General features: G+C 41.0%; 1 protein-coding gene across 1 annotated transcript in view; it reads right to left on the bottom strand.

Moving 5' to 3' along the window:
* The window catches only part of PCSK5 (proprotein convertase subtilisin/kexin type 5), a 316,119-nt gene that overhangs the window by 80,285 nt on the left and 222,455 nt on the right, over positions 1-13,379 (bottom strand). Inside the window, exon 10 of the mRNA XM_022573484.3 lies at positions 167-270. Coding sequence (XP_022429192.1) covers positions 167-270 — 104 coding nt within the window. The remainder of the gene's footprint in view (positions 1-166; positions 271-13,379) is intronic.

Genomic DNA, 13,379 nt, shown 5'->3' with positions numbered 1-13,379 from the left:
AAAAAAGGAACCTGCCTTTTTTTTTTCCTACTAAGAGGTCAAGCTCTTCCTGTGTCAGTACAAAATTTAAAGTTTCTTTGGATGGGTTCTATTTCCTGCTCTCCATTTAAAATGGGGGAAAAATAAAAATATTTTGCCTGTGACAAAATATGAAAGAAGTTCTCACCCTTAAAACCAGCAGCATTGGTTTTCCAGTCATTAGCGTTCAAATGTCCTGCACGGGAAGTCCTTACAATAACATGCTGCACGTCTCTCCAGGTCAGAAACGGACTGGGGAAAGACAAGGTAAGAATCATTGTACCAAAAAAAAAAAAAGATGGGGGAAGCAGAGAGTCACAAGCAAATTAAAAAAGCAAAAGCAGAAGGGCAAAGTACTAAAAACAAAGGGTCAGCGATTTGGGTTTGGGATAAACAAATGCCAAATGCCGCTCTTGTTCTCATCTTGGAGAAGTGACATTAGTCTCAGGGAGGCAGAAAATGTAACCTTTAATTTGAGAAATAATGTGATATTAGTCAGTGTAAGTTTTTAAAAGGGTGAAGATTTCCAGTTTTCTCAACAAAATGGCTCCCAATTCTGGCCCTGTCATCCTTCGTGTAGACTCTGGCATCATCATAAGAAAATTACAACAAGCTAAAATCAAAACTGAAGGGCTCTTGAACATTCCTTGTTCAGTTGTTTAGCCAGGCACTTGATTTTAATTTAACAAAGAACTTAGCAATGTTAACCATTCTGGATGGATGTGTGGGATACAGAAAAAGTCTCAACTGAAACCAAGTCTTTATTTTCAGTGTTCTCAAAGGAAGAGGATGTGGTACAGAGCCCAAAACTGGGTACCCAGGCACAGAAAACTATGGGAGTGTCTTAATTTGCAATAAATAGTTATTAAATTATTGGATACCTATTTCTTATGGCTGTTGGCACTGAAGATCACAAAGACACTACTGAATGGTAGATACTTTCATCAAAGAACTGCAATACTAATAAACACACAGAAAACAAATCCAAGTACATACACACAGTCTTTTGTTCTCTTTCAAAGAACATGTTATTTACTAAAGGCATTTGACTCAGTGCATGCATGAAATTCTCTAATCAGGATACTTATTCAATTCAGTCTTGAATGTGAGGTGTGACAATTTTTTTACTTAACTAGGAAATATGGCAACTTATCATGCAGCTTGTGTAGTTATTTTCTTTGCTTCTCATCTGCCACCTTCATTTTAGAAGGATATTTGCAAAGGATGGGTCGGAACATTTGAAGGAGGAGAGACAATGACTTGCTACCTTCCTAGAAGTGTGACGGGGGGGCATGTGGTAATCTCTGTACCCCCTCATATGGGCACGTACACACACTGGTGTCTCCCAGGCAGAGGGAGAACGTGGTATCTTTATAGCTAATTTTCAATGATGAAGCTGCACACTGCTCACTCGATACCACGTTTTCCTAACACACTCAGCATATACGTGTTTTTGAGGGTGGCCTCCTAATGAGATGGGGCCCAGTGATCAGATTCTGGTTCCTTCATTTTCTACATATGTGAAATTGACTTCCCAAAGTGTCAGTTTCCCCACTTAGAACGTGGATGTTAATATCTACTTTACTTCGCTGTACCAACTGAATCAAAGTATAGCTGTCCCGTGAACAATGCGGAGGTTAGGGGCGCCGACCCCTGAGCAGTCAAAAGTCTGAGTATAACATATAGTTGGCCCTCCGTAGCCACGGTTCTGAATCCATATATTCAACCAACAGCAGATCATGTACTACGTATTTAGTGAAAAAAATCTGCGTATAAGCGGACCTGTGCAGTTCAAACCTATGTTGTTCAAGAGTCAACTGCCATGCCAAGTACTTAACCTTGTTCCTGGTGCATAATAAACCATTATAAGTGGTAGATAGTACATCATTTTGCTAAAGTAAGAGCCACAGTTCCTATTTAGTGATTTGAAAATGAAGGAGATGGGGAGAGAAAAGTACTACAGAGTTCTTATACCTTTTTGTTATGTTCTCAGATTCCAAATGAAAGAGAAATATTACTGCCATTTTCAAAGTTTCTATAAGGGACAAGATAGGATCTCGACTATTTTGTAAGGTTGCATTAATAGAAGAACTTATACTAAGGGATTAAAACCCATCCACGTGGGTTTGAAAGATATGAGAACAATGGAAGAAGAATTATTTTTGTTTTGATACAACACTTGTTAGGAGCCAACTTCAGAACCTGACAAGCCACAAAACTCTGAATAAAGGGAGGGAGGTTGTGTGATGGATCCCAGGAGGCACGGAAGTTTTGCTTCTAAAACAGTTGGTATGATTTGGCCCTCAGCTGGCTAATAGTGAATCCACAACAAAATTTAACAGAGTCCATGCACTACAGTCAGGAAAATTAGGAGAATGAGTCCAGGGAAAATTCTGAATGCTACTCTCAACATAAGACGTTCTAGCTCTGCCTGAAATGCGATGCTAATCTCCATTCCCTTTTCCAGTGTAGTTACTTGGGTGAGGGGCGAAAACAACAGAAAAGCTCAGTCTGGAAAGACATTCCAGCCCCTTATTTATGGGAAAGCAAAATCCTCTCAAGTGAACATGTATGTTTTTATTTTTTCATGAGCAAACAGCAAGACCCCTAAAAGTACACTTGGATGTGATAAATATGTCTAACTCAACCTTGTAATTTTAAAATAACATTTAACACACAGTTAAACCTTTCACATTTTAAATGTTATCCTTCAGGGAAAAAAAAGAAAAGAAAAGAAACAACACAAGCTTCCCTGTTACCTATCACCAGGGCAAAATTCCTTTAGAAATATCAAGCACAAGGTTCTGGTCACTGGGAGACCATTTCCCTAGTGACCCTTAGCTCTAAAAATAGAATAATAATAACAGAACAGGAAACACTTATCTTGTAGCTTAAGCAGTTGTATTCAGGCAGATTCAGGAAGCCTCCTGCATTCAACTCAGCCTGAAGAAATGAGAGTTACTTGCTCTCATGCTGAGTTGCACAAACTAATTCTTCTTGGAGTGCTTGTAATTAGAAGGGAGAAATGACCTTCAGGAAATTGAAACTACACATGGAAAGGAGGCATTCAGATAATTTTACTGTGACATTTGATAATGTACAACTTCAGAAATGATTTAATTTCAAAATTTCCTGAATTTCGCCAAAATAAAGGGAGAAATATGGGAAACCAATGGATTTTTGAATCAGTGGTGTTCCTACCTGTGGGAGGGTAATTAATTATAGCTCAGGAAATAGCCATAGGTTAAGTGGCTAGTATCCTGAGAGGACTTTTATTTAGGGGAAAGTCTGATTCACATTTTATGACCTATTTGTATTTATGCTCACAGGGATGATGTAGGAACGAAGAAGTCATCAAACGTGGGGTAAACCACATACAGAGTGAAAGAAGAGTGCCGTGTGCCATGAACACCACAGTTCACAATGGTAACATAGGTCCTCCTAAAACTTACCCCCTCCTGCCGATTACCCTGGACCCACACACTCCAGTGGCCTCTGAAAACCAATACCCTTTTCACCACCAAAGCACCAAAAGATCTGGGGCAAATAATAATCAAAAAGGCCAAAAGTCTAACCAACCTAGACAAAAAGCAGTTTCTCTCAACTCTGAGCCCGGTGACCACCAGTCTCATAATGAGCCACCAGGAGCTATGCCACGTACCCCTCAGGTTTCTTCCTGGAATTATTGACAGTTACCCCTGAATAACAATATACACTAAAAGGTCACATTTATAAATGCCTGCAAAACGTGGCTAGTTAACAATGACCTTTCAAGGCAATACAACGTACATGATTTTCTGGGGAGTCCTGTATGTATCATCTTTTCCTGTAAGGAAGTTTTGCATCCTTTGATGACCGCAAAATAATAAGCAACATTTAGTGAACACTTGGCCAGGGAGAGGTACTGTAGGTTGTATATGCACTATCATTGTGTAATCTAAAAAATTCACAGGATAGAGGTAAAATTTTTATTCCCATTTCACAGATGACAAAAGTGAGACTTTGAGTTCCACACAGTAACTCAGGGACATATAGGTAGGTCGTGGTAGAGCTACAATTCAAACCAGCTGCACTTGGCTATGATAGTATGCTATCAATCACTATTTAATACCATCTCCACATGGACCCATAAAGGTGAAATGAATGTACACACAGTGGCTTGTCAGGTGGTTCTCTAACAGCTGGATCAGGAAGCCAAGTGTGGCATGTTCTGTCCTCATGGTCATACAATTTTTGTGCCCATACTCTCTCTCTCTCAACTCAGTTGGCTGAGTTTTGTTTGCAACAGAATTCAGGAGATTCTTGAGTCCTAATTTGATTTTCAGGTTCCAAAGGCCTAACTTCGGCACATTCTATCAAGAAGGTAAACAGAAAGATACTGAACTAGGAAAAATCATACTCTTTTTATAAAATAATATTTTATACTAGATGTCATAACATTGTATCTTTTCTTAACATTTGCTATGAACTTGTCACCTTGCCTGACACGCTCACACTTTGATGTGGTTTAAAGCCTGATTAGGTAACTCTTCTCCAATAAGGGAACCTCAGCTGAACCTCATCTCAAATACTTCTAGTCTCCAGCTGCAAAAATAGGATCAAGAACGACACTATCACTACCTGGTGTTTGTATTACATTTTTGTTCTGAGCAATTCAAAGTATTTCACGGGCCCAACAACAGGTTTTAGAAGAAGTAGGACATATCGTGGGAGAGACATTCTGTCTAGCGCTTCTTGTTGGACGTCTAAGTGCAACTGCTAGCACTTAAAAAAAAAATTCCCTCCCTAAGAGTTTTCCCAGATAATTCTGCACACTTGTGAATAAACCTGTACTTGGTGGTCCTTAAAAACAAGGACCAAGGGCTTCCCTGGTGGCACAGTGGTTGAGAGTCCGCCTGCCGATGCAGGGGACACGGGTTCGTGCCCCGGTCCGGGAAGATCCCACATGCCGCGGAGCGGCTGGGCCCGTGAGCCATGGCCACTGAGCCTGCGTGTCCGGAGCCTGTGCTCCGCCACGGGAGAGGCCACAACAGTGAGAGGCCCGCGTACCGCAAAAAAAAACAAAAAACAAAAAACAAAAACAAGGACCAATTTTAAATCCTGAGTGACTGATTCACCTGCATTTATTAAAGAGAAAAAAGAACTCACCTTCCCCCTCCAAGCCCCCAGATGGATTTATCATCATAGGCAGTTTAAGGACAACTGATAAAAGGAAAAACGAATACACATCTTATTATAGAAAAAGAATAGATCAATAAGAGGAGCAATAGCGAATCCAGATAATGAAAACCGTTTCCTAAACGGGACAATCATCTTTAAATACAAGAGTGATTCCATCTAAAGCAAGGATGAGCGATTACGTGGACCAGACCTATAGGGAAACAGCATGAGCAATCAGCAATCATCAAATAGCCAACTTACTAGTCAACCAAAAATCCAAGGCCAAAGCAGTCTCCTTTTATGTTTCTCAAGATTGTGTAAAAGGAAAATGGGAATCAGTAGCCAGAAAATGAATGCCATTGTACAGATGCTAAATAAGTCAGCAATTATGGGAAAGGATTCATTGTGAGCTGGAAGAACCAAGATGAGGCAGAAGTGTTTAAAGCCTGCAGAGATTGAGCAAAAACATTACTCTGACTGCAGCCAGTGTGTGCCAACGATGATTCAAGAATAAAATACAGACCTTTCAACAAAGGAAACCACTCTTCTTTTGTCAGGTAATGAAGAGCCCAAAGGGATCGCCAGGTGGTGAGTCCCACTACGAGCAGGAGTGTATCCCTAATGGGAGTGCGTTTGTTCTGTGTTCTATATTAATTCAAAAGTCCCGGGTCTAAAGCTGGGTTGCAGTAACAGAAAACACAGTTAATAATACCTCCAGATTTAGAAATATGATTTGTATTGGTAGCACCAGGATCCCTGCTTATGATCCATCCACACCTGAATGAAAGCAGAAAAGATAAAAGAAAAAACTGGTTTGAGATCACCTAAGTCAAATTTTTATTTTACTCTTTTGTGAAACCACTCACCGACTCCCTGAATTTAGTCTAAACCAAAGGTGTGGAAATTTGGTTTATAAACACACTTAAGATAGCCCCCAATTTACAAAGAAAAATTCTGTCATTTAAACTGAAGTGCCTTCTTTCCATTATAAATCCCAGCTTATCTGTAGGATTTGTCATTATACCTGAAAGACATCAATAGGTTTTCTGCAGCCTTAAAAATGATTATTTTGTTTGTAAGCTCAATAATAATTTCCTTGAAATACTTTGTTATGTAAATGCTTATGGAGTAAAACCTGATGAGTGGTCAGCCAGAGGTACACTAAGTTGAGATCACATGCATTGAAATCAATTCATGATCATGAAACCTTCTTTCCACCTGCTCTTGTGGTACACTCAGTTCCCTCTGAGAATATTACCCTGAGACTATAAATTCTGGCCATTCTAAAGCCCTCGCTCCTAAAAGGAACCCTCTGTTGGGGGAAATGTAAATTGGTGCAGCCACTATGGAAAAGAGTATGGAGGTTCCTCAAAAAACTCGAAATAGAGTTGCCATAGGATCCAGCAATCCCACTCCTGGGCATATATCTGGAGAAAACTCAAATTCGAAAAGATACATGCACCCCAATGTTCACAGCAGCACTATCTACAATAGCCAAGACATGGAAGCACCTAAGTGTCCATCGACCAAAGAAGATGTGGTATATATATATACAACGGAATGTTACACAGCCATAAAAAAGAATGAAATAATGCCATTTGCAACAACATGGATGGACCTAGAGATTATCATACTAAGTGAAGACAGACAGAGAAAGACAAATATCATATGATATCACTTATATGTGGAATCTAAAAAAATGATACAAATGAACTTAATTACAAAACAGAAATAGATCCAGACATAGAAAACAAACTTATGGTTACCAAAGCGGAAAGGTTGGGGTGGGGGAGGGATAAATTAGGAGTTTGGGATTAACATATACACACATATATAAAATAGATAACCAACAAGGACCTACTATATAGCACAGGGAACTATACTCAATATTTTGTAATAACCTATAAGGGAAAAGAATCTGAAATGCATATATATACACACACACATATATATGTATATATAACGGAATCACTTTGCTGTATACCTGAAACTAACACAACATTGTAAATCAACTATACTTCAATAAAAAATAAAAATTAATTTAAAAAATAGGCCTCTGTCTTTATGCAACCATAACCTGGAATCTAAATCCGACTCTCTTTTTTGTCCCCAATCTTTGAAATTGTTTGAAGTAGACCAAATGTGTTGGTATGAGAGCTTCCTCCCTAAGTTTATCCTGGTCAAGCTGGGAGAAACTCAGGTCTGGGAAAGAAACTGGAGGACACAGCTTACTCCCCCTTTTCTGCTAATTTTGTAGGCTACCTAACACTGGGCATGAATAAATACATAATTCTAAGGTAACTGACCCTGTCCTGCAGAAGGACACTGTGGCCCCCATTATTTATTTCTAATTAAATTTTTTAAAAAATAAATTTATTTATCATTTTTGGCTGTGTTGGGTCTTTGTTGCTGTGTGCGGGCTTTCTCTAGTTGCAGCGAGCGGGGGGCTACTCTTCATTGCAGTGTGCGGGCTTCTCATTGCGGTGGCTTCTCTTGTTGTGGAGCATGGGCTGTAGAGCGCACAGGCTTCAGTAGATGCAGCACGTGGGCTCAGTAGTTGTGGCTCACGGGCTTAGATGCTCTGCAGCATGTGGGATCTTCCTGGACCAGGGCTTGAACCCTGTCCCCTGCATTGGCAGGCGGATTCTTAACCACTGCGCCACCAGGGAAGCCCTCTAATTTAAATTTGTTCTCAAAATAATAAACATAGTTTCTAATCACACGAGAATGGTATAAATTGTGCTTTAGAGTCAGGAAGACTTCGGGTAAATCATGACCTGCTACTTAATAGGTCTGTCACCCTAGTAGCCTATTTACTAAAATTCTCTGGACTCAGTTTCCCACCTGAAATGTGGAGACAAATTCATTAGCTCAAATTCTTGGTTGCAAGAATTTGAGGTAATGAATATAAAGTGCCTGGCACATGAAAGGTTCTCAAAGACAGCAGTCATTATGATTACTTGAACCACCTATCATCCCAGAAAAATTCAGAAGAACCACTTTCTGAATTTATACTAGCATCTGATGAACTGTCACTTAATTAAGCTAAGTTTTCCTCTATGCTCCTAAATTTTAATACTATGTTTTTTAGTTTCTGTAATAGATGAACAAAATAGCATCTTCAACACCTTGGTATATTTCTGCTTAGTGAAATAATAATGCTACTAAGATGTGTCAAAAAGCTCTGGTTTTAAAAGCTGATGGAGGAGGCAGCAACTGGTTGGGAAAGAACTGTTTGTACCCGCTGTGATTGTAATAAACCCTCTCTATTTGTGGGAAGATCTTCCCTTTGGATGGTTGGCCATTGATGTGATGTTGTAAAGGATGGTGAATTGTTCTTTGGTTTGATATCCTAGTGCTTTTCAAGTACCAAATGTTAGGATGAAGACTTTGAACGTACTTATTCGCTTAACTGAACTACCAGACTGAAGTGTTTTGAAACTTTTTCTACGTAGTTCGAGGATCTGCAGAGTTCTCACCTCAAAAGCCAGCAGGTGAACCCTTGGACAGGCAACAAAAACTATTTGGTTGCATCTCTGTTATCACTATTATTTTAAATTACTTTACAGCATTTTTCCTCTCATTATTTTTTTCCTATTAAGTACAAAGAATGAAAATGATCCTTTTCTACATGCTTATGTTTTTAAACAAAGGTTTTCAAAGTTCAGCTTTAATTTTAAAGTTAAATGAAAATGACTAAGCATTTTGGATTCTAGAATTTTAAGTAAATGTTATTCTATTTTAGACACTCCTGGTTCATTATGTAAACTCCTACCAATCTTTTTAATTATTAGATTTCAGTAGTAACAAAAAATATTTTTCAAAAATTTCATGCCACACACACACACACACACACACACACACACACACACACACTCCGAGGAAAAAAGATCAACTGAAATGAATAGAAATCTATTACAACAATTTTGGAGGCATTTTAAATAACCCTATGGCTGATGTGACTGGACTGAAAAAAATACTGTTTAACTTTCCCATACTTCACATTAAGAAAACAAAGCTGGCTTGTCACCTAAAGGAAAGTAGAGGGAATAAAAGGAACAAAACCCCTCAAACCTCAGCCCTGTTTCCCTGTCTCCCAAATTAAAGACCCAAGACATTAATGGGCTAAAAATGCAGGTACATAATTCCCTACCGGACAAGAACTCCTTTTTTATTTTCAAGGCAAGCCCACGTATTAACTCCGATATCTCTCCTGTCCGTATTATCAGTGTCTCAATTCCCAGAAACTGTGGCAGAAAATAGAGGATAAGTTCCAACTTTCTTTTCTATTGCCTCTCCTACTCTATATGTTGGGATGCCAAAATCATGTCTTTCCAGCGAGGGGTGCACAAGAGACAGAGTTGTGACTAATAAAACGTAAGTGGGAGTCTACTGAGCATTTCTGAGAAAGTCTCTGCTTTCCTACCACAGGCACTGCCTAATCCTCCTTCACTCTTTCCTTCCTCTTTTTAACTGAATGTGGATGTGATGGCTGGCGCTACAGCAGCCATTAAGAAAAAGTCAAGAGATAACACAGACTTTGGCCTTGGTAGCCTTGAGCTTCTGAACCAACATCTTCACTTGCGGATGTCCTGTTGTACCAGCCACGCATAGCTATGAAATACAATTCCTAAAATATGTATCTCCAAAAGTACAGAGTATTAGATAGCATTTATTGAGTACTCACTGTGTGCCAGGCACATTGTGAAAAGTACTCAGTATTTCATTTATTTCTCACAACAATCCTATGAGACAAGTACTATTATTATTACTAAAATAAGGAAATCAAAGCAGGGAAAGTTTAACGACCCTGTTAGGGTCACATGATTAGCAAAAACTGAAATTGGCTACAGGCAGTCTGACTCCAGAGCCCTAGGTCTGACCTATTCCATCACCATTTGTCTTGTACTGGAGAAGGTGCCAAAAGGGGAAGAGTCAGGGTAACAATCATTGTAGGGACTAGCCAGCAAGCCTCCAATTTTTATAGTAGGGGTAGGAAATGATCCTGTCCTCACTCAGCATCCACACTTTGGATGGCTCTCTACCAGCATCTCAGAGTCGACTGGGGGTTTTGTCCCTCATCCCACAATTCAATGGCAGATTTGAGTAGGTCTGTGCCTGGATGCTAGTTAGAGCAGTTCATCATCACACCCTTTTGAAACCAGAGTTTCTCATTGAGAATTTAAAAAAAAACAAAGAATAGAAACAAAGAAAAAGAAAGGAAGGAAAACAATTTTTAAGGTAAAAGAAACATAAGAGAAGAGTGCAGGATGGTCCTTCAAGATGGCGGAGAAGAGGTGGAGATCACCTTCCTCCCCACAAATACATCAGAAATACTTCTACATGCGGAACAACTCCTACAGAACACCTACTGAACGCTGGCAGAAGACCTCAGACCTCCCAAAAGGCAAGAAACTCCCTCACGTACCTGGGTAGGGGAAAAGAAAAAAGAATAAACGGAGACAAAAGCATAGGGACGGGACTGCACCAGTGGGAGGGAGCTGTGAAGGAGGAAAGGCTTCCACACACTAGGAAGCCCCTTCAATGGCAGGGACGGGGATGGGGGATGAGGGGAAGCTTCGGAGCCCAGAGGGAGAGCACAGCAACAGGAGTGCAGAGGAAAAAGCGGAGAGATTCCCGCACAGAGGATCAGGGCCGACCGGCACTCACCAGCCCGAGAGGCTTGGGAGCTGGGGCGGGCGGGGCTGGGAGCTGAGGCTCGGGCTTTGGAGGTCAAACCCCAGGGAGAGGACTGGGGTTGGCTGCATGAACACAGCCTGAAGGGGGCTAGTGTGCCACAGCTAGACGGGAGGGAGTCTGGGGAAAAGTCTGGAACTGCCTAAGAGGCAAGAGACCATTGTTTCGGGGTGCGCGAGAAGAGGGAATTCAGAGGGTCGCATAAACGAGCCCAGAGATGGGCGTGAGCTGCAGCTATCAGCACAGACCCCAGAGACGGGCGTGAAACGCTAAGGCTGCTGCTGCTGCAGCACCAAGAAGCCTGTGTGCGAGCACAGGTCACTATCCACACCTCCCCTCCTGGGAGCCTGTGCAGCCCGCCAGTGCCAGGGTCCCGTGATCCAGGGACAACTTCCCCGGGAGAACACGTGGCGAACCTCAGGCAGTTGCAATGTCACGCTGGCCTCTGCCGTTGCAGGCTCCCCCCGCATTCCGTACCCCTCCCTCCTCCCAGCCTGAGTGAGCCAGAGCCCCCGAATCAGCTGCTCCTTTAACCCCATTCTGTCTGGGTGAAGAACAGATGCCAGAGGGTGACCTACTTGCAGAGGCAGGGTCAGATTGAAAGCTGAACCCCAGGAGCTGTGCGAACAAAGAAGAGAAAGGGAAATCTCTCCTAGCAGCCTCAGGAACAGTGGATTAAATCTCCACAATCAACCTGATGTTCCCTGCATCTGTGGAATACCTGAATGGACAACGTTTATACTACTTATTATCATTGGTGGACTTGTTTATTGGTTTGGTGCTCTCCTCTTTTTTTTTATTTAAAAAATTTTTTTATTGATATTTAAAAAAATTTTTATTTTAATAACTTTATTTTTTCCATTCTTTCTTTCTTTTTTCTCACCCTGTTCTTCTGAGCCATGTGGCTGACAGGGCCTTGGTGCTCCGGCTGGGTGTCGGGACTGAGCCTCTGAGGTGGGAGAGCCAAGTCCAGGACATTGGACCACCAGAGACCTCCTGGCCCCATGTCATATCAATTGGCGAGAGCTCTCCCAGAGACATCCATCTCAATGTTAAGACCCAGCACCACTCAATGACCAGCAAGCTGCAGTGCTAGACACCCCATGCCAAACAACTAGCAAGACAGGAACCCACCCCCACCCATTAGCAGAGACGCTGCCTAAAATCATAAGAAGGTCACAGACACACTAAAACACACCACCGGATGTGGTCCTGCCCACCAGAAAGACAAGATCCAGCCTCATCCACCAGAATACAGGCACTAGTCCCCTCCACCAGCAAGCCTACACAACCCACTGAACCAACCTTACCCACTGGGGGCAGACACCAAAAAAATGGGAACTACGAACCTGCAGCCTGCGAAAAGGAGACCCCAAACACAGTAAGTTAAGCAAAATGAGAAGACAGAGAAATATGCAGCAGGTGAAGGAGCAAGGCAAAAACCCACCACACCAAACAAATGAAGAGGAAATAGGCAGTCTACCTGAAAAAGAATTCAGAGTAATGATAGTAAAGAGGATCCAAAATCTTGGAAATAGAATGGAGAAAATACAAGAAACGTTTAACAAGGACCTGGAAGAACTAAAGAGCTAACAAACAATGATGAACAACACAATAAATGAAATTAAAAATTCTCTAGAGGGAATCAGTAGCAGAATAACTGAGGCAGAAGAACGGATAAGTGACCTGGAAGTTAAAATAGTGGAAATAAGTACTGCAGAGCAGAATAAAGAAAAAAGAATGAAAAGAATTGAGGACAGTCTCAGAGACCTCTGGGAAAACCTTAAACACACCAACATTCGAATTATAGGTCTCAGAAGAAGAAAGGAAAAAGAAAGGGATTGAGAAAATATTTGAAGAGATTATAGTTGAAAACTTCCTCAATATGGGAAAGGAAATAATGAAGTCCAGGAAGTGCAGAGAGTCCCATACAGGATAAATCCAAGGAGAAACACACCAAGACACATATTAATCAAACTATCAAAAATTAAATACAAAGAAAAAATATTAAAAGTAGCAAGGGAAAAGCAACGAATAACATACAAGGGAATCCCATAAGGTTAAGAGCTGGTTTCTCAGCAGACACTCTGCAAGCCAGAAGGGTGTAGCAGGACATATTTAAAGTGATGAAAGGGAAAGACCTACAAGAAAGATTACTGTACTCAGCAATGACCTCATTCAGATTTGACGAGGAAATTAAAACATTTATAGACAAGCAAAAGCTAAGAGAATTTAGCACCACCAAACCAACTTTACAACAAATGCTAAAGGAACTTCTCTAGGCAGGAAACACAAGAGAAGGAAAAGACCTACAATACCAAACCCAAAACAATTAAGAAAATGGTAACAGGAACATGCATATCGATAATTAACCTTAAATGTAAATGGATTAAATGCTCCAGCCAAAAGACATAGACTGGCTGAATGGATACAAAAACAAGACCCGTATATATGCTGTCTAAAAGAGACCCACTTCAGACCTAGGGACACATAGAGACCAAAAG

Source organism: Delphinapterus leucas, chromosome 6 (assembly GCF_059928025.1).
Source record: "Delphinapterus leucas isolate spDelLeu-1000000601 "Yukka" chromosome 6, BTC_Dleu_Yukka2, whole genome shotgun sequence".
Lineage (NCBI taxonomy): Eukaryota > Metazoa > Chordata > Mammalia > Artiodactyla > Monodontidae > Delphinapterus > Delphinapterus leucas.
The sequence above is the reverse complement of the archived record's forward strand: the minus strand, read 5'-3'. Positions and strand labels throughout refer to the sequence as shown.